The 27,447-nt window shown below is 32.9% G+C and overlaps 1 protein-coding gene across 1 annotated transcript in view; it reads left to right on the plus strand.

Moving 5' to 3' along the window:
- MMP16 (matrix metallopeptidase 16) overlaps window positions 1–27,447 on the plus strand; it is a 373,571-nt gene that overhangs the window by 200,225 nt on the left and 145,899 nt on the right. The window contains exon 4 of the mRNA XM_001368488.4: window positions 3,960–4,264. Within this exon, the coding sequence (XP_001368525.1) occupies window positions 3,960–4,264 (305 nt within the window). The remainder of the gene's footprint in view (window positions 1–3,959; window positions 4,265–27,447) is intronic.

Consider the following 27,447-nt stretch of genomic DNA (forward strand, 5'->3'; position numbering starts at 1 on the left):
TCTAGTGTCCTATGTCTCTCTGTTAGATGTTGGGGTGTATATGAATTCATCATTGACTTGAATAAAGGTATAAATGTTGAGCTTCGTCAAATGTGAAGATGATGAAAAAGTTGGAGGGAATAGCTACTACACTAAATGGCAAAGTTATTATTCAAAAATATCTCAACAGACTGGAACATTTTATTAAGTCTAGTATGAAAAAGGACATGGCAAGAAGTAGTTTTACATCTGGGTTCCAAAAAAATCAACTTCACAAATATACTAAGGAGGAGACATGATTAGAAAGCCATTTGTCTGAAAAAATCTGGGAGATTTGGTGGCCTGTAGCCTCTGAGTTGGTTTTGGGGTAACCAGAAATATGTAATTTTATCTGAGTCACTTTAATTGAAGCATAACTTCCTGGAAAAGGGAGATGTAAACCCCTTGATACTCTCCTGGGCATAATATATCTCAAACATGATACTGTTCTAGAGGCACCAGAACTTAAGAAGAATATAGATCAGTTGGCCAGGGTCCAGAGGAGGACAACCTGGGTGATAAAAAGGTCTTCAGTCCACATCATATAAATATCAGTTGAAGGTAATGGTATTTTATTCTAGTGAATAGAGGATGTGTGGGGACATGATAAATGAAATGGAGGATATGAAGGTCTGCCACCTGGACGAATTAGGAAAACAACTAGGAGCAAGTGATTGCATCTATAAAGAGTCAGATTTTTGACTTAGTGTTAGGAAAAATATCCTCAGAACAAATACAGCCTGTGCAAAAGTAGGAAGTAGTCCCTAGAAAGATAGTGGATTCCTCTTTATTAGAGGTCTTCAGACTGAGACTGAAGGATGAAAAATTGCATATTGAGTATGCTAAAGTGGGGAATTTCATTCACATATTTTCTAGACTTAACACTTGCTGAAGTCCCAACTTTAAAGTCTTTTATTCTCTAGTCACTCAAACATATTAAACATTTACTCTTATTTCATCATAACTTATCCTTTTAGATCAATTAAAATTGTCAGATATTTATGATACCTCTTGGACTATTAAGAAGAAATTTGTGCTCTATTTAGTGCCCCACCTTCCACTTTTGAGCCTTTTATGGGCATCTTAGATGACAAGGTAAATAGAGACCCTGGAATCAGGAATTACATTAAAATCCTGCCTCCTCAGGAACTTCCCAGTCATTTGTCCTTCATCAAATAACTTAATTTCTGCTTGCCTCAGATTCTTCCTCTTTCAAATGTTGGTAATTGTAATAACACCTGTATCCCAGGGTTGTTGGGAAGATCAAATGAGATAAATTGTAATTTCTATTTGCATACAAAAATAATTTTACAAATGTTAACCATTATTATTGGTATACAAATGCTTAAATTCTTTTGGATATATACTTAGCACAGTTAAGAATTTGTCAAAAATTTGAGTGCTTCTAAGTTTTACATTTTTAATGTTTCTATATAATTATGTAGTATAGCTCTGAATTTAAGCCTATGTAAATTATAACCATTTCTAAGTTCTTTAAAGTAAATTTATTTAAAGAAAGGCAAGGTAAATAATTATTTTTGTTTTTTAAGTTAACATTTTTTAAATTAAGGAAATATTGTTTATTTAGTAATAAACAGATTGGGTGTCATAATATATGCCTTTCAAATCAGGCATGTTACCTAGAATCACTATGGATATTAATATATATATATATATATATATAATACTTTCTTTCCTTAATTTCAAGAGTAATCAACATTAAAAAATTAAAATTAAAATGTTACCAATTTTAAAAATACAAATTCCATAATCAGCCTTACAAGTTTAGTATGCATCATTTTTTTGTAAATCAGGTGGAAATGTACAAGATTGTCAGATGAAATATTTGATTCAGTTTATTGCTTTAAATTTCCATAGAAATCATAGTATCATAGATATAGAACTAGAAGAGACCATAGAAGACATTTAATACAATCTTTTTTTTTAATTTTCCAGATGGAAACTTTAGGATCCATGGAGGTAAAGAGCCTTAGAAGCTCTTAAGTACATAGATTTAGCACTGGAAAGGATCATAAAGGTCATCAAGTTTGACTTCCTCATATTAATAAAAGAATAAAAATATACCTAGAGAAGTTACATGATGAGTTCAGTGTCATACAGATAGTATCTGAGGCAAAATTTGAATTTTTATCTTCCTTATTTCAAAACTGGAGTTTTATCCCTTGTGCTATATTCCCTTAAGCAGGGCAACATAGGCAGTGATGGATTTAATTAAAAAATGTATACATTAGAATTAATAACAAGTCAAGAGACCATATGAGATTGCCAAAGGGGAGAATGTAGCTAGAAAAACATAAAAGAAGATAGAGGGAAAAATCTTGAATGAATACTAACCCTAAGGGGTCATAGCCACATCTAAAAGATGGTGAGAGATGGAATAGTTCAGAAAAGTGGAGAAGATACATAAAGACTTAAAGTCTTAAAAAGAAAAATCTTAAAGAGATGAGGAATCTTAAATTAATCATGGAAAAAATCTTAAAACTATGTGGTCATTAATCAAATGTTGCACCAGTCATCAAAGAGCAATAGAAATAATGGTATCAAAATGAAAGAAAGGCAATTAATTTTGGTGAATAGAAAGTTATACCACTAGGCAGCCCTGCCATCACCCCTCTGCAAGTCTCTTAGATTTTTTTTCTATGCTATTCAGCAACGCCTTAATGCCACAAATCCTAAAAAAAATGTAATATAATATTCCTAGTTGTGGGCATAATGTCCTAAGGATAAGGCATATGTATAAATAGAACACCTTTTGTGGTAAAATGTATTGTCAAGCAGGAAAAAATTAAAAGCAAACTAAAACTTCATCCTAGGAAAAAAGATGGCATACTTAAAATCCCTTAAAAATCTTCATATATTTGTTTAAATTTAATTAAGCAGGTTGTAAGTATAGATATATTATAATTGTCTACACTGTCCCTTGAACTATATAAGGAAAATTCATAGAACTTAGGAACACAGTGGGAGTTATGGAAGGCGTAGAAGTTGAAGTTGAAGTCAAGAGAGACCAGTGTTCACTTTTCGCTTTTTATATAAAGGGATTTTGAGCCCTTTTATATGAGACCATTAGACCAAATTCATTTCACTTAAAACAATACATGTCATTGAAGAACGTATGTGTTCTCCCTCCCAACTATTTCTATTTAACAAAAGAAACAAATTCAAAGAAGACTGTATGATGAATTTCAAATGAAGGAAAGTTTTTTTTTAGAAATATATTGTAATTAAGAGTTGGAGCTAAAGAATTCAGAACTAATTATTTCTGACAATGTAATTATTGAAGCCTTTCAATAAATGGCTACTTTACATACTACTTCATTTTTGTAATAAGTAACAAAATACTTAACAAGATAGCAAAAGAACATCAGAAATAGTAATGAGGTTGAGGTATTTCTTTTTGTTTTAAATTAAGACTTTACTTTGGAAACTAAGTTTTCCAAAATAAAGAAAAGCCTAAAACTGTCTTTAAGGCCTTGTTTTCAACTAATGAGCACAATATATAATGTTATTCTAAAAGTAATTATAAGAACAAAGAACTTTCTTTTTTTATTTCAACTGAAAGCAGCAATAGCTATTTCATCACAATAATATGTGATCACTTAGTGCTGACTTCCTGTTGTGGCTAAAGAGGCAAAATAGCTCAATGATCCACTCCTCATACTGTCAATATTCTGCAAAGAAAAATTTTCCAGGTAAAGACTTATGCTGAGAATCAAAGAGCTAAATAATGATGAGTACCTGCATTTACATATGCAGATTTTACATAATATTCCCTTTTAATATAAGGTTATATTCCCTTACTAAAGTGGGGTTTTATTGTCATCAATTAGTTATATCAGTTTTTTGTAGGAATTAGGAAAAAAGAAACAAAATGTATCTATTCATTTTGTTTTCTTTCCTTTCTCTCTTCTCAATTTCAGCATAAAGAACGTAACTCCAAAAGTAGGCGATCCTGAAACACGTAAAGCTATTCGCCGTGCCTTTGATGTATGGCAGAATGTAACTCCTCTAACATTTGAAGAAGTTCCCTACAGTGAATTAGAAAATGGCAAAAGGGATGTGGATATCACAATCATTTTTGCATCAGGTTTTCATGGAGACAGTTCTCCCTTTGATGGAGAAGGAGGCTTTTTGGCACATGCCTACTTCCCTGGACCAGGAATTGGGGGAGATACTCATTTTGATTCAGATGAACCATGGACACTAGGGAATCCTAATCATGATGGTAAGTACACATTTTCATTTTTCTTTCCTTGTATTTCTTTCCTTTGCCTTTCCTTCCTTCCTTCCTTCCTTCCTTCCTTCCTTCCTTCCTTCCTTCCTTCCTTCCTTCCTTCCTTCCTTCCTTCCTTCCTTCCTTCCTTCCTTCCTTCCTTCCTTCCTTCTTTTCTTTCTTCCTTCCCTCCTTCTTTCCTGCATTACATTTATAATAAGTATTCTTTAATAATTTTCTTTGAACTTAAGGTGCCCAAGTGACTGGTTTAAAACATATAATGATTTTTTATTTTCGTTCTTAACTTTAAAATTATTATAAATGTGTGTTTGACTTATTCTAGGGGCTTTTGGAGTATGGAGTAGTCTATCTTTACTATAGTGTTTTACATATTTTTCAAAAGGCCAGATGCTATTCATATATTCCTTTCATAGTATGTAAGAGTTAACTTTTTCTATAAGTCTTTTTCTATGTTTTATGGAAAAATCACAAAATTTATGTTTCTGTCAAATACAGTGGATTATCTTTTCTTCATTGCAAAGTTTCCCCCTTAATTATAACATTTGCTAACCCTTTTTGTGTGTGATCAATACTTCCTGTCTACTCTGCTGTCCCCTTTGACATCAGCAACATACCATGTTACCTTAGTTCTCCCCTTTTGCCTAAATTCTTTGCTTCCCTTTCTTCTTTACTTAGTGTTCCCTCAGTTCTCATATGTTGGCCTTTTCCTTTGAGCTGATTCATGAACATTTAATTTAATATTCCCTTTTTTCTTCTTCCTGCCTTGATATCAAGGGGAAATAATAACAATTAGAGTTGTCAAAAAGAGAATGGGCCACTATAAGAAGTGTTGGACTTCTCTTCCTTCAAGATCTGGATGGTCACTTTTTGAGTCTTTTATAGTCAGGATTGCTTTTCCATTATTAATTGGATTAGAAAGCTGTTATGATCTTGTCCAAAATAAAACATAGAACTTTTGTGATTCTTTGAAACTAGCTTTACAATAGACAGGCTCACACACACCTTCTATGCACATTCATTCTTTCTTATATTCTGCATCATAAATTTCCAAATATATATTGGATGGCAGCAACTAAAATATATTAAAATATATAACTTAGTTGATATTTCCTACTTACCAAAAGGAATAAAAACCAATAAATAGTTATATTACTACATTTTTGTTGGAGTTGGGGTAGGTAGGGAAAAATAACTATAAATCTATGCTTTAATACCCTAATATAACTTTGTAAATTTCATATTTCATTTTTGACTCTGGATATATACTTTGCTTCATTCTCAAAAGATAAAGGAAAGTCTTTGGAATCCAAATTGCCCTTTCTATTATGATCAGTAATCAGTCTTTTAAAAAAACATTTAATTCCTCCTTGATTAGTTAAATTCACTTAATAAATTTGACTTTCTTACTTCATTAAAATGTTTAGTTAGTTGAATAATTGTAATAGTCTTTGATTGTCTGGGTGGCTAGTTTCAAAGACTCCTGAATGAAATTACTTATAATGTGTTAAGTTTTAAGAAATTAAAGTAATTTCAGGAAATTAGGAATAATTTCTACTTTTTTTGAGGAAATGCAACATATATATATATGCATATATATATATATATATATTTTTCTTTCATTAGGATTGCCTTTTAAATCATTTAACATATTTTCCCCAAAACAATGTGAAAAAAACTAGTGGTGAAATTAGGTTGAGAAATATTAAGTAAATAGATCACTGGCATCTCAACTTATTGGATACATGCTGTTTGCAAAATGTTATAGAATGTTAGCTCCTCAAAGGAAAGCCCTGTTGTGATTACATCTTTCTGTCCTCATATTTGTTGTTTCCTTGCAAATACTTCAACATTTCATTGGATTTCTAATCTCATCAATATGATTATTTTCTTCCAAGGGTTCCATTTGCTACTCATTAGCACCTGAGCAAACATTTCTTTTCCATGGCATCCCATTAATCTTCCATTGAGGGAGGATCTGTCCCATATGCTGAAGACTTCTCTATGTCTTTTAACAGTTCATGCATGTTGTTGCTTGTCCCTATTTTCAAAGAGGACCAATGACATCACTACTTGCATTGGATTTGAATTTAAGTAAGGCAGAATTACACAAAGTCAACAGCCTCATTTTCTCTTCCTGCATCATATAAAGTCCTGTGGCAAAACAAAAGTCAGGACGACAGGCAATGGGATGCTATAGATGACTTTGGCAACTTCTACATCTGACAAAACTCTAAGCATATCACAGCTTCTGCTACAGTCACCTTAATGGACATTGGAACAACTTCTTTTCATCTGTTCAGTCCACTAGAGAAAGACTTCATATACTTGTGGTAAACATTCTCATAACTCATAGATCATTTTGAGGCTTAGCAATTAACTGACAATCTGGTTTAGGCTGCCTGCTGAGACAGTTTTATTAGGGTGTGACTTCTAGGCATACAACAATTGCATGGAGGCACAGGTGAAATTTAGATGAAAGGTGGACATCAGTGAATGAGCAATCCTAAAAAGGGCTCATCAGGCTCTCAGTTCCGAGGTGATAGTCCTCTGAAACACACCCTGCAACTATGGTGTATGTATAGAGATTTCAGGTCAGTCTATCCATCTGATTTCCTTAATTTCCTTTCAGGACTTACCCTCATGTTCTACTAAACATGAATTTCCTATACACAGTGCACATTAGTACATTTAAAGTATTTATTTAATTGTTATTGTTTTAAAAAAAGAGAAATTTACAAGTTACCATGCACACTTTGACCCTTCAAATGTATTTGTCTTAATAAGATAATCATAGAAATGGAAATAGGAGAAGAGACTTGATATGTGATTTCATTGGGATGGGGAATTCCTAAATGAATAATCTCCCTCTAATAATTCAGGTTGACCCCTTCTCTGAAAATTAGTGTTGCTTATTTCAACATGCCTTGAGATTTACAAATTGTGTTGTTTCATATATATGTAAGGCAAGAAGTGAAAACATTATTATTCACACTTTGCAGAATTGAAAATGAAATTCGAGCTCAAATGATTTGCCTCAAATCATATACAATTCCTAAGAGACAGAGTTGGAACTCAGTTTCAGGTCCTCTGGTTCAATAAGTCCTATAATTCCTCTTTTCTCACATTTTGTACTACATTTTGGTTACAGAATTAATTTTTGTTTATCCTATGTATTATTTTCACATCGACATCTTCAATTCTTATGAAATTTTCTATACATATTATCATATATTTCTCTACTTTTCTAAAAAGGTAAATCTTCATCAATATTCAATCTCAATCATATAAAGACCAATAATTTATTTATTTTATATAACTATTATCCATATACTAAATTGGAAATTAAACTTTTGAGAAGAGATTATAAATATTCCATACTTGTGAATTTTGCTTAAAATCAAAAGAATTCCAGCATGATGTCAACAGTGAACTAAGTAATTAAAAGGAAAATTAGAATCCTAATTCTCTATTAGAACTAAAGACTTATTTCTTATCTATGAAATAATTCTTACAAGATGTCAGCAATCACATGTAAAAGTGCTCAAACTTATTAATAATAAATGAAAATTAAAGGAACTCTTTCAGATTGGTAAACATGAAAAAAAGAAAATGATAATTGTTTAAGGGACATGGGAACATAAATATACTTATACACACTTGAGGAAGTTGTAAATTCAATTAATCATTCCAGAAATGTTTTAAAATATACCCTAAAAGTTATTAAACTAGATATATTATTTTATTCAGTAATACTTTTATTAGGCATGTACTATGAGGGGTAAATTTCAGGAGGAAATAAAGCGTGCAAAGGTCATTGAGTTTAGGATTCAAAATGCTATTTAATAGTATGACATTGGGGGAGATTATAGACCCTATTCAGTAGAAATGAGAGTCATGTTAGAATCGAGATAAGAGCAATGTCCTGAACACAAAAATAATCTGGCTTTCTGATCTAGAATTCCCTTTTGTATTTGATTGCTTCAGGCAAATGTTTTATTATGCTGAACTTACTTTTCTTCTCTGTGAAAGGAGGGAGTAAACTTGGTGGAAAGAAAATATAGGAAAAAAGACTAGATCACTTTTTTGAGAAGTTTAGCAACTAGACCACTGAAAAATGAGTGTTTTTATGCATGCATGCATATATTTCAAAATAAAGGACTTTGATGTTTTGACTAAATAAGATTGAAGTATTTAGTGACAGGGTCTTTCAGTTACCTTCTGTATGGCATTTCCTCTGATACACATGCATATATATGTATATGTATATAATATATATATATATATTTCTAACCTATTGAACTTTGAGTCTTGTATTCCACCTCATTCTTCAATCAATGTAACAATCTTGTCACCACCATCCTCTCTCATTGAAGACAATTTTTTTTCGATCACACTGCCTAAGTAATCTTCCATAGACATCACCTTTGTCAACACTTTCGAGCTAAAAATCAAACAAAACCCCTTAAAGTCATGTACTATATTTGTTGATGGTCATTTCAATTGTGTTATTCTTGTCTTACCTATTATATTGTAAGTTTCTTGAATTGACCTGACTCTATGCTCAGTCATTTCTTACCATGGAGGGCATTTTGCCCAAGTAGGCATTCCTAATAGTAGGGAAAGAAAGCAAATTTCATTTAAGAGTGTAAAAATGCAACTTGACAGGAGTGCTACAAAAGAAACTCCTTTAGTTTGTGGGGTGAACAAAATGGATATTGATGTCCTTTGTAATAGTCTTATTCTGAGATTCTTTTTTTTTTGTTAACTTTACTTATTTATTTTAGTCAATTTAGAATATTATTCCTTGGTTACAAGAATCACATTCTTTCCCTCTCTTCCCTCCTCCCATCCATCCTGTAGCTGATGCCCAATTCAGTGGGTGTTACATATGTCCTTGATCAGAACCTATTTCCATGCTGTTGATGTTTGCACTAGGATGTTCCTTTAAGGTCAATATCCCCAATTATATACCCCTCAAATCATGTAATCAAACAGTGGTTTTTCTTCTCTGTTTTTACTCCCACTGTTTTTCCTCTAAATGTGAATAGTGTTCCTTCTTGTATACCCCTTCTGGTTGTTCAGGAGCACTACATTGCCACTAATGAAGAAATCCATTACATTCGATTGTACCATAGTGTGTCAGTTTCTGCATACAATGTTCTCCTGGTTCTGCTTCTTTCCCTCTGCATCAATTCCTGGAGGTCGTTCCAGTCCCCATGGAATTCCTCCAATTTATTATTCCTTTGAGCACAATAGTATTCCATCACCAATATATACCACAATTTGTTCGGACATTCCCCAAGCAAAGGGTAACCCCTCATTTTCCAATTTTTTGCCACCACAAATAGCACAGCTATGAATAATCTTGTGCAGATCTTTTTTCCTTTTTATATCTTTGGAGTACAAACCCAGCAGTTTCATGGCTGTGTCAAAGTGCAGACAGTCTTTTAGTGCCCTTTGGGCAGAGTTCAAAATGGTCCTCCAGAATGGTTGGATCAATTCATAACTCCACCAGCAATGCATTAATGTTGCCACATCCCCTCTAGCATTCATTACGGACAATGTTCTAGGTGTGGGGTGATATCTCAGAGTTGTTTTCATTTGTTTCTCTCTGATTATAAGAGATGTAGAATACTTTTTCATGTGTTTATTGATAAATTTCTATTTCTTTAACTAAAAATTGCCTATTCATGTCATTTTCCCATTTATCAATTGGAGAATGGCTTGATTTTTTTGTACATTTGTTTTAGCTTTTTATATATTTGAGTAATTAGACCTTTGTGAGAGGTTTTTGTTCTAAAGATTTTTTCCCAATTTGTTGCTTCCCTTCTAATTTTGGTTGCATTGGTTTTGTTTGTACAAAACCTTTTTCATTTGATGTAATCAAAATTATTTTATCTTTTATAATTTTTCTAGCTCTTACTTAGTTTTGAAATCTTTCATTTCTGAAGGATCTGACATGTATACAATTCTGCGTTCACCTATTGTACTTATAGTTTCCTTCTTTATATTCAAGTCATTTACCCATTCTGAGTTTACCTTGGTGTAGGGTGTGAGATATTGAACCCAACCTAATCTCTCCCATACTGTGTTTCAATTTCCCCATCAGTTTTTTTAACCAAAAAGTGGATTTTTGTCCCAAAAGCTGGGATCTTTGGGTTTGTCATATACTGTTTTGCTGAGGTCACTTATCCCAAGTCTATTCCACTGATCCTCCTTTATGTTTCTTAGCCAATACCATATTGTTTTAATGACCGCTGCTATATAGTATAGTTTGAGATCTGGGACTGCAAGGCCTCCTTCCTTTGCATTTTTTTTTATGATTTCCCTGGACATCCTTGATCTTTTGTTCTTCCAAATAAACTTTGCTATGGTTTTTCTAATTCAGTAAAAAAGTTTTTTGGGTAGTTGAATGGGTATGGAACTAAATAAATAAATTAATTTGGGTAGGATTGTCATTCTTATCATGTTAGCTCACCCTACCCATGAGCAATCTATGTTTTTCTAATTGTTTAGATTCAGTTTTAATTGTGTGGAGAGTGTTTTGTAGTTGTATTCATCTAATCCCTGTGTTTGTCTTGTCAGATAGATTCCTAAGTATTTTATATTGTTTAGGGTGATTTTAAATGGAATTTCCCTTTCTAATTCTTCCTGCTGAGATGTGTTGGAAATATAAAAATGCTAATGACTTATGTGGGTTTTTTTTGTATCCTGCAACTTTGCTAATGTTGTTGATTATTTCGATTAGCTTTTTAGTTGATTCTCTAGGATTCTTTAAGTAGATCATCATATCATCCACAAAGAGTGACAGCTTGGTCTCCTCATTGCCTATTTTAATTCCTTAATTTTTTTTCTTCTCTAATTGCTAATGCTAATGTTTCTAGCACAATGTTAAATAATAGAGGAGATAATGGGTATCCTAGTTTCACTCCTGATCATATTGGGAAGACTTCTAGTTTATCCCCATTGCAGATGATGTTTACTGATGGTTTTAGATATATACTGTTTATTATTTTAAGGAAAGGCCCTTCTATTCCTATGCTTTCTAGTGTTTTGAAATGTAATTGAGTTGTATTTTGCCAAAGGTTTTTTCTGCATCTATTGATATAATCATGTGATTTTTCTCAGTTTGTTTGTAAATATGGTCAATTATGTGGATGGTTTTCTAATATTAAAACATCCTTGCATTCCTGGAATAAATCCTACCTGGTCATAATGAATAACCCTCGTGATCACTTGCTGAGGTCTTTTTGCTATTGTCCTATTTAAGATTTTTGCATCTATGTTCATTAAGGAGATTGAGCTGTAGTTTTTTTCCCCTCTGTTTTTGGCCTGCCTGGCTTTGGAATCAGTGCCATATTTGTGTTGTAAAAGGTATTTGGTAGAACTCCTTCTTAGCTTATTCTTTCAAATATTTTGTATAATATTGGGATTAGTTGTTCTTTGAATGTTTGATAAAATTCATTTGTGAATCCATCTGGTCCTGGGGATTTTTTTTAAAGAGTTCTTTGATGACTTGTTCAATTTCTTTTTCTGATATTGGGTGTTTTAGGTATTCTATTTGTTCCTCTGTTAGTCTAGGCAGTTTATATTTTTGTAAATATTCATCCATATCACTTAGATTGCCATTTTTATTGCCATATAATTGAGCATAATAATTTTTAATGATTGCTTTAATTTCCTCTTCATTAGAGGTGAGGTCTCCCTTTTCATATTGGATACTGTCAATTTGGTTTTCTTCTTTCCTTTTTAAAATTAGATTCACCAGTACTTTGTCTATTTTATTTGTTTTTTTTTCAAAGTACCAACTTCTAGTCTTATATATTAAATTTATAGTTCTTTGACTCTCAATTTTATTAATTTCTCCTTTGATTTTTAGGATCCTAATTTAATCTTCATTTGAGGATTTTTAATTTGTTCACTTTCTGTTATTTTTTTTAATTTGTATGCCCAATTCATTGACCTCTGCCCTCCCTAATTTGTTAATATATGGATTCAGGGATATAAATTTTCCCCGGGCTACTGCTTTGGCTGCATCCTATAGAGTTTAAAAGGATGTCTTATCATTGTCATTTTCTTCAATGAAATTATTAATTGTGTCTATGATTTGTGCTTTAACCAATTTTGGAGAATCATAGTTTTTAATTTCCAATTAATTTTTGATTTGCCTCTCCATGTACCCTTACTAATTATTATTTTTCATTGCATTATAGTCTGAGAAGGTTGCATTTATTATTTCTGTTCTTTTACACTTGTTTGCAATGTTTTTATGCCCTTGTACATGTTCAATCTTTGTGAATATACCATGTGATGCTAAAAAGGTGTATTACTTTTTGTCCCTATTTATTTTTCTCCACATATCTATTAACTCTAATTATTCTAAGATTTCATTTACTTCTCTTACCTCTTTCTTATTTATTTTTTGGTTTGGTTTATCCAGTTCTGATAGAGGAAGTTTCAGGTCTCCCACTAGTATAGTTTTTCTATCTATTTTATCCTTGAGCTCCACTAGATTCTCTTTTAGACATTTGTACATTATGCCATTTGGTGCATCCATGTTGAGTACTGATATTTCCTCATGTCTATACTGCCTTTTATCTGGATGTAATTACCCTCCCTATCTCTTTTGACTAGATCTATTTTTACTTTGGCTTTGTCAGATATCATGATTTTGACTCCTGCCTTCTTTTTATCAGTTGATACCCAATAGATTTAGCTCCATTTATTCTGAGCTTCTGCAAAATTCCTAATTAATTCTTCTCACCTTTATTTTTCTGTTATAATAATCTGAATCATCTGAAAATCACATCTGCTTTATATTTTTCTCCATACTTCCTTCCCTATTTACCTTATTTCTATTCTTCATGTGTTTATTGTTCCTCCTAACCTCTTTTATTCTTTTGAACTTTGGCTTTATTAACAGTTTCCATTATTCATTTCAGCCTCTTTCTCTCTTGTAATAACAGCAAATGACTATTTTCAGAAGATATTGCATTACTGGTTATCCCTCTCTAGGAGATAATTATTTTCTTCTGACATCTCTTCTTTTCAAGTCTATTAATTTCATCAAAATTTCCTAGTCCAACTTCTTGCTATGGGTACCTATTAGCTTATATATCACGTTCCTTTCTTTATTTAAGAAACTTAGGACCTTTTTCTCTAACATGGCATCATTCTAGATGACTTCAAAATACAGATTGTTGTCCATTCAGACCCTCTTACTTCTATTCAATCAGCCTCCCAATGTCTTATGCCATCTTTCATTGTTCTATTTCACTATCATCCAGTAAGGACAATACTAATTATTTGACTATAGTCATTCCAAACTATTATACTTCCATAATATAAATTTCATCTGACCAAAATATACTTCAAATCCCTTCTTTTGTTTCATGCTTTCTAATCTGTGCTTCACATTGTCTTTGACCTCAGGTCTATCCTTCCCTCTTTGTTCTGCTAGTTCATCACATCTATTTTGGTTTCCCTTTACTCCCTTGACATTTTTTATTCCATATATGACTAATATAACTATAAACTGCTAGCTATCCTTGAATACTTTCGCCCCTTACTCTGTTACTATGCAGCTTTCCAAACCTCAGTCCTGTTTTACCTCCACAGATTCATACTTAATTACTGCTGAATTCTCCTAAAGAAAGTAACATCACCATGATGATTGACTTCACTACATATTTAAGTTATTAAATCTTGATTGGGATCAAACTGCTATAAAAGAATATTTCTATTCTTCTCATTCGATATTCTATCATACTCTTCACAGAAGATATTCCATATCAACCTTCTCCCTATTCCTCAGATATTCTATACCATATTCTTTGCTCTGCCTCTATCACAACTCCAGTCAATGACTTCTTAACCTCTTTTGCTGTGAAAATAGTGATGATCTTTTGAACTCTCCTTTTGCTTTACCATTTTATAATCTCCAATCTCTTCTCCTTTGCTAAGAAAAATTGGGCTTTTATTCTCTCTACCATGGTTAAATGTTTACTAATTCTATTAATCCTTTTGGCTTTGTAATCTTAATTTCCTCCATTAACTTTAGCCTTTCTTCTTTAGTCTTTTCTAATCCATGGGGTCCTCTCTGCTATATAAAACATGCCTAAAATCAACCAAACTAAAAACAAAACAAAACCAAAAAAAATGAAAATTCCTTTATCTTCCCATTTGCTCAAGTTATTAGGTTATAGTTCTCCATTCTTATATACAAGCTGCTAGAAAGGATTATACACATTCCTTGCCTCCTTTTCTTGACCTGCCTACTTTTCAAGCCTTTAAACTCTGGCTTCTGAGATGTCCACTTCACTAACACCTGGTCAGTCTTCATCCTTGATAAAATCTATACAGCTTTTGATTCTGAAGATCATCTCTTCCTTCTAAAAATCTTCTCTTCTTTGGCTTCTGTGGCACTGCTTTAAAAATGTCTGTAACTGTCTAACTGTTCCTTCTCAGACTCCTTTGTTAATACTTTGTGTTTCTGTTTTCTACAGTGGGGAAATACCTTGAGGTTTTATCCTGACCTCTTTTCTTCCTCAATACTCTTTCCTTTGGCAATCTCACTATCTTTCATTGTTCAATTAAAATCTCCATTAATACCCTTAGGTCCATATATGCAGTTATCAATTCCCTCATAGATTCTAGCCCCATTGTGCCAACTGCCTAGTAGTATATAGGTTGCAGTAAATGGCTTCTGAAATTGCTTCCAACTGTAAAATGCTTTGATTTTGCCATGATTCTACCTGGATATTCCACAGGCACCTCATACACAACATGAGCAAACAGTACTAATTTTCTTTCCCCTTAAACTTTTCCATCAGTTAAGCTCCTCCATTTATGTTGATTCTACCAACATGTGCCTGGTGTACAATATTGTCTTCATCTTTGTCTCTTTCCCTTTCTTAGCTGTCAATTGCCACAATTCTTAGATTATCCACCTTCCAATAAAAAGCTTCTATCCTAATCTAGGTCTTTATCACATTTCACTTAGATTGCTGAATTATCTCTCAGTTGGTATCCCTGTGTCCATCTCCCTTTGTCAGCCCATCTTATAAACAGCCAGAAAACTATTATTAATAAAGCACAGATTTGATGTCATACCCTGATACAAAAATCTCTATTAGCTCCCTTTTGCATCTAGATTAAAAAAATAACTCCTTTAGGTTTTAAATTTCTCCATCATCTCTCAGTCACATCCCTTTGAAATCTTATTTCTTATTCCTCCTCTTCATTTACTCTTCAGCGAAACTAGCCTGCTACCTGATTCCTTTACATTATCGCATCTACATAGGTGAATGCCCAAATTAAAAATGAAGTTCTTCCTTGACTCTTCTCTATAGATTTCCTAGTATCCTTCAACAGGCAACTCAGTTCCTACCTCCTACTTTATATTTCCTTATCGCTAAAATTATTAGTACTCTCTAAATTACTTTGTTTATATTTGGTCCTTACTTCTTTGTTTGCATGCTGTGCCATTATGACAAGAACATAATAAGCTCTTTGACTTAGGGACTGTTTCATCTGTGCCTTTGTAGCTCAATGGATTAGTACTTTACCTCATCTATACTTGATAAACATTTGTTGAGTTAAATTGAACTGTTTTGCTTCTTCCCCTTTTTACCTTTCCTCTTTTTAGGACATTGAAAACAACTTATTTAATTAGGCAACAAGGAAATAGAGAAAGAATTCATGCTTTTTTAAATTCTGTGGGGGATCATTAAAATGCTATTGAATACATGTTAATAGTTAAATAGTAAAGTAAAAGTGGAGATGAATGCAGATCAAACCATTCATTTTATTTGTTTTATGGGAGGGATATTTTGTAGTTGTGGTTTTACATGATTATTCTTTTACAAAAATAAACAATATTAAAATATGTTTTGCCTGACAATGCTGTATAATCTAATGTATAACCAGATCAAATAACTTACCATCTCTGGAAAGGAGGAAAGAAGGAGGAAAGAAGTCCATTTGGATTATATAAATTCAGAAAACTTATATGGAAAATTGTTACTACATATAATTGGTGAAATTAAAAAATAGTTCTTTTCAGATCTCCTTTCTCACCCTTAAGGCAATGAGAGATATAATTATTTGAAAATTTTCCAAGTTGGCCAAGTAAGAAGCATTATTATAATTATTCCCTGTGAAAAGAGTTTCTCTATGAAGCAATAGAGCAATTTATGTTTATTTCTGATAGAAATTTGAATTTTTAAGATTGCACTAGAATCTGTAAAATTGAAATATTGGGAATTTATTGTCACCCAGAATAAAATTTTAAATTTCTTTCTCACTCTGAAACACTTTTCAGAAAGAAGAATCTACAGTAGGATTTGGATCCTAGAGTAATATGTATGTCACTTCTTTATTATGAAATATATCATCATTAAAGAAACTGAGAAGAGTTAGATCTTACATAAAAGTTTATTTTTATATTAGAAAAGAATTACCAGATTGTTAACACTCACAATCTGTAACTTCAAAACTCATATTGTATAAATTTTCTATTCATCAGGTATGTATGCTTACATAAATTGTTTACTATTCAGTCTACGACATGGAAGGAGATATTTATCTTTACCACTCAAGATTATTTTGCTTTGTGAGCGTCAGTTAAATGACTTTGCAAAAACACAGTCCTATACCATCTCAGGGATTCCTGGAGACATTAATTTACCATTGAAGATGTGATACCATAAAGATTGACTGCTTAACTGGAATTTCAACCCTTAAACAGTAACAGCAGGGCAGCTAATGCATTGACATGTTGAAGTATTGATCATTTATCTAGAAAGCAGCCTTTCCTTTTGCTTGAGGAAATAGCAGGTGTGGGGATAACTAAGACTCATTGATGTCAACACATTTCCTGTATCTTAAGTTCTGTATAGTATACTCAGTTGTGTTGGAATAATATGGCATGGAGCAGCTGACATCTTCCGTGATGAATTTATTTTTTTCTTTCAAATTCTATCTTACAAAGGCTTTCAGAGTTACTTACCTGAATTGTTTTTTTTTCTCTCATTTTTTTTGTAGCTCTGGAATAGATAGCAAATAGAACAGCTGGATTATTTTAGCAAAGATGCAAATCAAGGAGCCTCCTGATAAGTACACAGCTCATTTTCCACAGCATATTGCTCCTCTAATGAAGGCAATTTGAATTCTGCCTTCCTCAAAAGAGATAAACAGCATCTCAGAGTGCCAGGAACACTTAATACATTGTTATCCACTTTCCTATCAATTTGTTTAAGAGTATCTCACCTTCTGAGAAATGTCCACAGAGTGAATAAGAATAAGAATTTGTTTAAGATAGAGAAAAGATTCCATTAGAATAATAGTAATTCTGGTATACTTTTATGGAGATTGTAATTATTTATTAGGTCAATTACTCTATTTGAAACAAAAATGTATGTCATTTTAATATTAAGGAGGAAATATGGTGTAGTAGAAGTAGACAGTTGGGGCTTGAGTTGGGGTTGGATTCCACATTTACTATTTCCCTATTGAGAGCCCCAAATAAGTCATTGAACGTCCCTAGACCCTGGTTGCTTAATGTGAAACTAAATGTATTGTATTCAATAATCTCTTCATCTTAACCATTTCTATATTTTATGATTATTTCTTTGTTAGAAATACAAATGCTTAGACAGAAGCTGTAAAAATTGAGTGTAAGCATTTACAAAGAAAAATGTTCATTCCTTATATTATTTAAAGTTATTGTAAACATTCTTTTAACCAGAGTTAATCAGGCCAGAACTTGATGGGTATTATTAAATATAGAAATAGATAGAAAGCAATGAATGCTTCTAATTACAAAAGTATCAATGATGAAAAATAGATTGACAGGGAAATTCACTTAAGTTTACTATGGGGCATAGGGAAATGTGTCCAGAATGTCAACTGAAAGGAATCTCAGAGGTTATCTTGTCCAACCAGTCACTATGCCTTGCTCATTCTACTCTCATTCTTGAAATGAACTCTAACCTTCCCTGTTCCTCACTGAATTCTTATTTTCCTTCCAGGTTTAGTTCAAGTGCTATCTACTCCACTAGACATATACTTCCTTTCTCCATGTTGCCAAGGTCACCCATCTCAGAAATAGTTTTATTTTAATTGTACATATTTATTATTTACTCATCTGTCATCATATTGCATGAATACCTTAAATTTGAGTTAACCATTAAAAAGAGTAAAGAGTGTTCCTTCTTGCTGCCTTGAAAATCCAGTTCATTCTTTTTTTTAAATTTTTTTTCTTTTGAATAAGTTTATTTAGTCAATTTAGAACATTATTCCTTGGTTACAATAATCACATTATTTCCCTCTTTCCCCTCCACCCACTCTTCCCACAGCCAATATGCAATTTCATTGGGTATTCCATGTGTCCTTGATCAGAACCCATTTCCATGTAGTTGTTTACACTAGGATGTTCATTTAGAGTCTACATCCCCAACAATATGCCTTCAACTCATGTATTCAAGCAGTTGTTTTTCTTTGGTGTTTTTACTCCCACAGTGTTTCCTCTGGATGTGGATAGAGGTTTTTCTCATAGGTTCCTCCGAGTTGTTTAGGGTCATTGTATTGCCACTAATGGAGAGAAGTCCATTACCTTCGATTGTACCACAATGTATCAGTCTCTGTGTATAATGTTTTCCTGGTTCTGCTCCTCTCACGCTGCATCACTTCCTGGAGGTTGTTCCAGACTCCATGAAATTCCTCCACTTAATTATTCCTTTCAGCACAATAGTATTCCATCACCAACATATACCACAATTTGTTCAGCCATTCCCCAATTGAAGGGCGTCCCCTCATGTTCCAATTTTTGCCACCACAGAGAGTGCAGCTATGAATATTTTTGTACATGTTGTTTTCCTTATTATCTCTTTGGGGTACAAACCCAGCAGTGCTATGGCTGGATCAAAGGGCACACAGTCTTTTAGCGCCCTTGGACATAGTTCCAAATAGCCCTCCAGAATGTTTGGATCAATTCACAACTCTACCAGCAATGCATTAATGTCCCAACTTTGCCACATCCCTTCCAACATTCATTACTTTCCTTTGCTGTCATGTTAGCCAATATGCTAGGTGTGAGGTGATACTTCAGAGTTGTTTTGATTTGCATTTATCTAATTATAAGAGATTTAGAGCACTTTTTCATGTGCTTATTAATAGTTTTGATTTCTTTGGCTGAAAACTGCCCATTCATGTCCCTTGCCCATTTTTCAGTTGGAGAATGGCTTGATTTTTTGTACAACTGGTTTAGCTCTTTATAAATTTGAGTAATTAGAATTTTATCAGACTTTTTAAATGAAGATTGTTTCCCAATTTGTTGCTTCCCTTCTAATTTTGCATGCCTTAGTTTTGTTTGTACAAAAACTTTTTAATTTGATGTAATCAAAATTATTGATTTTACATTTCGTGATTTTTTTCTAGCTCTTGCTTGGTTTTAAAGTCTTTCCTTTCCCAAAGACAGTTCATTTTTAGATATCTTCTGTAGGATAAAAAAATGGATAATACCATTGTTTCCCTTTATGTCATGCCCCATGTAGATGATTATATTTGATTTGACATGTGACATTTTGTGAGCAACACTGAAAAAAAATCAGTCATGTTCAGAGAATCTTCACTATGGTGGTTATGGAAATTTCAGCCTCATTATATGATCTATTGTGGACTTTAACCTGGAAAAGGAGAGTTGTAAGGGGGCTCATGTTTTTTTTTTTTTCACATGTCAGAGGAGTTGCCATTTGAAAGAGTAATTAAACTTCTATTATTTTTCTTGCTCAGACAGACAGAAGTAGAACCATTGTATAGAAGGGACAAGGTAGTCTAATAAGATCAATATAATGTGAATATATCTATGTTTTAATTATCTAAAAGATTATTTAATGAGCTAAGTTTCCCCCTCTCTAGAAATATTCAAGCAAAGGTTCAATTGAACCTGTAAGGGGCATTATAGAGAGGATTTATGCATAAAGAGGTCATGCAAGTTTGGACAGAATTACTATCTACTATTTGATCTGTGTATTGAGAGGCCTCTGTGTGCAATTTAGTAGGACTACTTTTGTTGCTATACAGCATTTGAATTGGGAAAGTAATATTAGAGTATATGTTCCTATATATAATTTGCTAGGAAAGCACACTAGAGCTCCTAGACTTAATAGTGTAACAAGATTATTATGAACAGTTTAAGAAATCACATATGCTAAAGCTTTCCTAAATCTCAAGAGCTTAGTAATATGGATATAATTGTATAGTGCTAATTATGAGAAATGATTGTAAAGAAAATTAAATATTTCTTCTATCAATAAAGAAAAATCTCTCCTAGAACTTATTTGTCTCTTATGGCTCTTATGGGCTAAATGTTTTATTTTATATTTATAAATTATATTAATTAATTTATTAATACCTTTGCCATATTGAAAGAAAGTATATGAGGAAATTATCAGTTTTGACACCATAATAAACTGGGTTACCTTAAAGGATAAGGATATTAGATTTGTTATTATTTTAGAACTTCCAATGATTCTCTGTAAAATATTAGATAAAGCACAAAACTCCAATCCATAATGTTTGGTATAGTAATATCATGAACTCCAACTGATTACTCATTTGGGTCTGTTCAATATTATAAAGAATCTATTTGTGTGGAAAATAAGGGATGAAGGTAAAAGACCGGCATTTTGTAACAAGATCAGTGTCATGCTTATCTGAATATTTTATAAATACAATTCTCTTCATTTTACCCTTTGTTTTTGTTGGAAATAATACAACATATGGGCAGACTTGCCATTTTGGACAAATCTGCAAGTATACATTAAGCTGATAGTTTCTGACAGTAATCACCAGAAGGTTGAAACTGGGTGAGAGTGAAGTAGAAGTAATTACAATCTCAAGTTAGGGGTAGATTCTCTTTCTAGATTGATAAATCCTGCTTCTTCAAGGCTGTGATATCTTGTGCAGAATGCTATCTCTGTTTCTCCTCATTATTTATAACCTCATACTATAGGGCACATGTATAGCAAGGAGATCACATGATTTCTGGAGTATCCAGATGTATATGTATTTTACAAAGCTTTTGCCATGTGTGCAGAAATTTAGAGTGCTTCACAAAATGCTTTCACATAATAAATAAAATTGCATGATTTATAATCCTATAATATGTATTTTAGGACATCAAAAACCTAATCCACATGTAGTAATGCATGATATTTTCAATGTTATTGCTGAAATTCATAATAAAATAAAATCAGGAAAAATATTTTTACACCTGAGAAAATTAGGAAGATCAAGATTATGAATTGATCTTGATTTCCTAAAATAATCAATGACTCCAAGATTTAGGCCTTATCTTCTTCCCCTTCTATTTTCCCCATGATTGCTGGTCATTTATTGAGTTAACAGTATTCATTGAGTTCTCAGTGTGTATGCTTCTCTGTATAACAACTGGAGTCCCATGCCCCATGTGCCACAAACTTTGCACCTCAGCCTTTGGACTCCAAAGCCACATGAGGGTACATCGTAGATGAAACTGCACAAAGACAATAGTCATTCTCGATCACTGAGAGACTACCACTATAAGGTCTATTTCTGCTTACTTGGGCAGCACACTTTTAACAGAGCACCCGGGATGTAAAAAGACAAATCAGCAATGGCTAAGGGCTAAGTAGGCTATGAACAAAAGGTTCATTTTTGTCACTCCCTGACCTTTATTGACTTGTACTTTCCCAGCAATTGGTACATTGGAACTGTGCTCTGACAATGCTGTTGGATGAATCGTAATGTAATGAGTAATTATATCAGCATCCTGAGATATCTGTGGCAAAATACCTATCCTCATATCTCTTGAGAATACTTTGAGAAGGTGATAGAAAAGATTGACACTAATTTGGGAGTAAAATTCCACTATGTATGTAAATTATGTGATTGATTTGAGTCCTTGCAGCAACACACCTGATTGTAAATCAGTGGAATGGCAGCAGAGATGATTATCTTGCAGTACTGATGTTAGAATAGTTCGATAAAGGATTTGGGATTCATATATGGCCTCTATTCATTGTTACATGAAAGGTTACCACTTGAATTCAAATATAGAATAGATTTCTCTGAAAATATATGGAGCTATTTAGGTAAATGATGATATTTTATGAAGTAAAACATATACCTACATGCACTAACATAGTTTTCTGTTTGGGGGTGTAATTTGCACAATGTTCAATTTATAGTACCTCAAACTAGAATTTTTTTAAAGTAGATTCATAGTCATAGAAGGCCAAGTGGGATATTAGTGTTCACTCTCATTTAACCTCTCATTTTAGATAAGTGAAAATTGAGGAATAGAAAGCTCAAGCAACTAGCCCAGATTCACATACCTGGGCAGTAAGAAAGGATTCTAGTAATAACAAAAATAACCTTAACTTTTTAAATAGAAACTAATGTTCTACATTTTCTATTTTTAATAAAATTATAAATAATATTAAACTTATTGAGCTAATGTTAATTCTGGTGGTTCTGACTGGTGTCTCAAATTGATATTTACACTTTCTTAATCCTAAAATACATGCAAGTGGAAAAAAAGATTTTTGTGTCACTTTTAATCAGGAGGTATTAGAATTTGGGTTGGAAAAGATGACTCAGGTAGTACATTGTAGTGGTTTAGGGCTGTTTGGAATAATAAATCCTTTAGTATTTTCTTCTATCTATTTTTAAACCTGCTGAGTAGAATTTCATCCTGCAGAACTACTCCATAATAGATTGTCCTTAATGTCAGGAAAGAAATCGACCTATATTTTATATTGTTTGAATTTTTTTCTCCTTAAACCCTTTTACCTGGTTACCCAAGCTCTCTAACCTTCCTTCAACCACAAATTCAACATTTAATATATATGTAGAAAGTTAAATTTAGTTATTACCTGAATTTTAGGAAAATATTTATGTTATTTGAACATTCTTCTCACTACCCTGAACATTCTTAAGTTTAGTCAAATCTCACTAGTTATATCATTTATTAAGGGACATGTGTGTGTGTGTGGGGGGATTTCAACTCAAAAAGGAAGAACATTAACTTCAGAAAACTGCATTCGTTTTTTTTTTTCTGTTTTCCAGAATGGTATTTGTCCAAGCTACCAATAAGAAATAGTGCACAATTTGTCAGTAATTTTTACTATCACCTTGGAAATCTATTTTGTAAATAGCTACATCAGTTATTGCTGTTGTTGTTTTAAACCAGAAAAAATATTGCCCATTTCAGAAAGAAAAGTCTCCAAGTAAATGAAATCTTCCCTACATAGGCTTGGGTTGGGAGTTTCTACTTGAAAAAATGAATTAACTTTGAATTCTGGGAATGTTTCTTGTCTAATAGAAGTGTACTAATGGAATTGGACATGTCTGGTACTCAGGTCATCTGTCAGTAAGTCATTCTAGATAAATCAAACTAAAGTTGGCCTAATTGCTTTACTGCATATCAGCTTCAGAGAGGCATAGATTATGTCTGAAGCTTTGGAAATCCCTCCAACAGAAGTCCTAGGGGAATGTCATTTTATAAAATTCCCTGGATACACTCATTTTGCTTCAAGTGACCATCAAATCCTAGTAGAAATGCAAGAAAATTATCAGTCTAAAACAATGAAAAAACTGGCATGATCCTGGGGAAACAACTATACACCTCATTCACTTTCTCTATCTCCACATGTTAAGAACACTTGGCCAATGAAATAGACTTTATTTAGAATTTTATTTTCCATCTTTCTTCATTCTCTTGTGCACCTGGGATACTTCCACTGTGTAGGTGATTGGGGAAGAGTTAACCTTCATCCTTCAACCAAGCCCCATTCCCCATGAAGTTTAATCCAATCACCTGTGGCTAGATCCTCAACCTTCCCTTCTCCTGAAAAAGACACATTTCTTTCTGGAAAGGTCATCAGTTTTCAGAGCTGAAGCCATTTGGTTTAAAAAGTTTTTGTGTGGTAACTTACCAATATCTTGTTTACTCTATCCTGGAGTGTACTGTATATAGTTTTCTTATCCTACCACTACTTTCCCTGCAACAGATATTTGATAGTGCACCCATGGCACTTATTAGCTGTGTGATCTTGAGTAAGTCATTTAGCTGCTTTCTGCCTCAGTTTCCTTAACCATAAAGTGGAGATAACAAACTTGCAGGGTCATTGTGAGGATCAAATGAGCTAATATTCATAATATGTTTAGCACATTGCTACATGCATTGAAGACACTTAAATATTTGTTCACTTCCTTCCACCATCCCTGATAGTCTAACCTCCCCTAGATTTTTGATAATTAATATACTCTTGGTATTTTAAGGACATGTAATTTTCTCTATGTGAATTCTGTCTCCATAAGATTACAAAATAACTTTGCTAGTCATTACTAATTGGTCATCTTCACCAAGAGGACCAAAAATACATCAACTGGTGTACATCTCTCTGGTGATGATATATTTCTAATTTGGAATACTAGAAACATCTTTTTCCCTCTGTTCTTTCTCAGTCCTCTTCTTTTGCCTTTTCCCTACTGAGGCACTTTGTTATGAGTTTTTACAATTACTGAATTTTTTTTTACATTAGCATGTGCCCTTACATATCAGTCAACCATTCATGTTCCTCACAGTTGTTGCATGGCTTGGGTTTAGAGTTAACAAATTCTCCTTCTCTATACTGAGTTTCTAAATTATACACAAATGGTAAACATATTTATATGTTTATAATAATATATATAATAAATGCTTTTGATTTATTAATAGTGTCCAAACCAGGTATGGATTCAGAACATGTAACTCTAGGTCCTCTATTCTTTCTGCCAACCACAATGCTTACCCAAGCTCCTTGTTTTACATATGAGAAAACTGAGATCTAGAAAGTTTAAGCAGCTTAGAAAAACTCAAATAGGTAGGAAATATCATAATAGTGACTAGAAATCAGTGGGATTTGCCTAATTTTAAGTAAGAACTATTTCTTTTATACCACACAGATATTAACATTTTTATTCTATTGCCATACCAAATGTCTAGGAATGGAAAGTCCATTAAATATTCATATTTTAAGGATAAAATTCACTTACTTCAATATCAATTGTAAAAGAAACACAACTTTTACTTTGTCTAAATCAGTGTGCTCATTTTGGAAGATACTCCTTGAAGAAGTATAAAGAATAGCTCCTCTTTAGTCCTATGTGAAGTATTTGTGTAATAGATATTGTTAAAGTTCTAATATTTTCATGTATTGTATGACATATGCTTCATATGAGGTGGAAACTGTCTGTCAAGTACCATTTTATTTGCCTTGGTGGCCAACATAGTGATTTTTATACAATAGTCTTGACTTTTATTTTGACATACATATTTTTAAAATTTTGAGCTCCAAATATTCTATCTCCCTTTATCCCCTCTTCTCACCCACTGAGAAATCAAGCAACATAATACAAATTATACTTGTGAAGTCATGCAAAATATATTTCCATATTAGCCATGTTGCAAAAAAAAGAAAAGAAAGGAAATTGAAAAACCATATGCCAATACAATATCTGTATTCATAGTTCATCAGTTACTTCTCTGCAGGGGAATAGCATTTTTCATAATGAAATTTTGGAACTGTCTTAGATCATTGTAATGATTAAAAAAACGGATTCTCTTTGTTGATCATTATTACATTATTGTTATTATTGTCTGCAGTATTATCTTGGTACTGTTCACTTCACTTACTGTCTCTACATCTAAGTCTTCCTAGTTATTTTCTGAAACCAGTGTAAGGGACGATTTTACACAGAGGTGAAATGGAATGATGGGGAAGCAAGAGTGATAGACCGGGCAGTTGGAATGTGGGGAAGAAAGACTGCTGGGAAAAAAAACCAATGGACGAGGAGCTCAGTTCTGAACCTTGGATTGAAAACAGCTCCCTTTCCTATCTCAAGATTTGAATCCCACCATTCCTGAGGATTTCCCAATCATATCCTGTGCTCATGTTGACTGTGAATTGATCCTGTTTCTCTGTCATCTCAAGACTTGTGTGGACTGACTGGACATTCAGCTGCCTGAGAGGGTTTGCCCTGGAGAGCTGACCGAGTTGCTCCTGAAGACAGAATATCTTCCTTTTGTGCCAGCACCCAAAGTCATTTGCTATTTATTTTTTTTAAACATTTACCTTCTGTCTTGGAGCCAATACTGTGTATTGGCTCCAAGGCAGAAGAGTGGTAAGGGCTAGGCAATGGGGGTCAAGTGACTTGCCCAGGGTCACACAGCTAGGAAGTGGCTGAAGTCAGATTTGATCCTAGGACCTCCCGTCTCTAGGTCTGGCTCTCAATCCACTGAACTACCCAGTTGCCCCCAAGGTCCACTATTTCTAATCTTTCAGACAGATTCAACAAACATTTCTTAGTCACAGGAGAAAAGGAGGAGGTTATTGCGAGACTCTCATCACCAGTTTCCAAACAATTATATTCTTTCCCATGCCTCTACTATGGAATCAGTCATGTTGTCTTCAACCTCATGATGTCATCAATCCTATAATCAATTGTTTTATTTCTTCATCTATCCTGTTCTATTATTTGCTCATTACCTCCTCCCAAGCTTTTTGCTCAGTGTTTGGTTTAGAAACTGAGGAAACAATAGACTCTTTCTATTGGGAGGTTAATAAAATGTTATCTTGCTCAGAGAGAATGTGCTTAGTCTACCTTTTATTGAATTTCACTCATGTCACTAATTTCAAGATGATGTTAGATTTAGGTGGTCTTTAATGTACTTTCTAGCTCTGATTCTGTGTCTATATTGTTGCTTACTACTTACTTAAACCATTATGGAATTTTCTTCAGAGTTAAGAGTTTTGGTCTTGAAGCCAGGGAAACCCAAGCTCACTTTTCACTTCTGATGTTTAGTACCTTAAAGATCTTTTAAAAATCGCTTAACCCATCTCAGTCTCAGTTTCTTTCTGTATATAGTACTCAAAAATAGCACCCACATAACAAAGTTGTTGTGAAGATGAAATGAATCAATATATATATATATATATGTAGAAATGCTTTATATGTTTAAGTGGTAGCTAATATTATTTAAAATCAGAATTTTAAGGTTGATTGCACAATTTTTATCTTGCAGTATTTATTTATGATTCTTGATAGAAGTATAAAATGATGTATTTTTAAAGATTAGCAATATTTGG

This window comes from Monodelphis domestica, chromosome 3, assembly GCF_027887165.1.
Source record: "Monodelphis domestica isolate mMonDom1 chromosome 3, mMonDom1.pri, whole genome shotgun sequence".
In the NCBI taxonomy this organism is placed as follows: Eukaryota; Metazoa; Chordata; class Mammalia; order Didelphimorphia; family Didelphidae; genus Monodelphis; species Monodelphis domestica.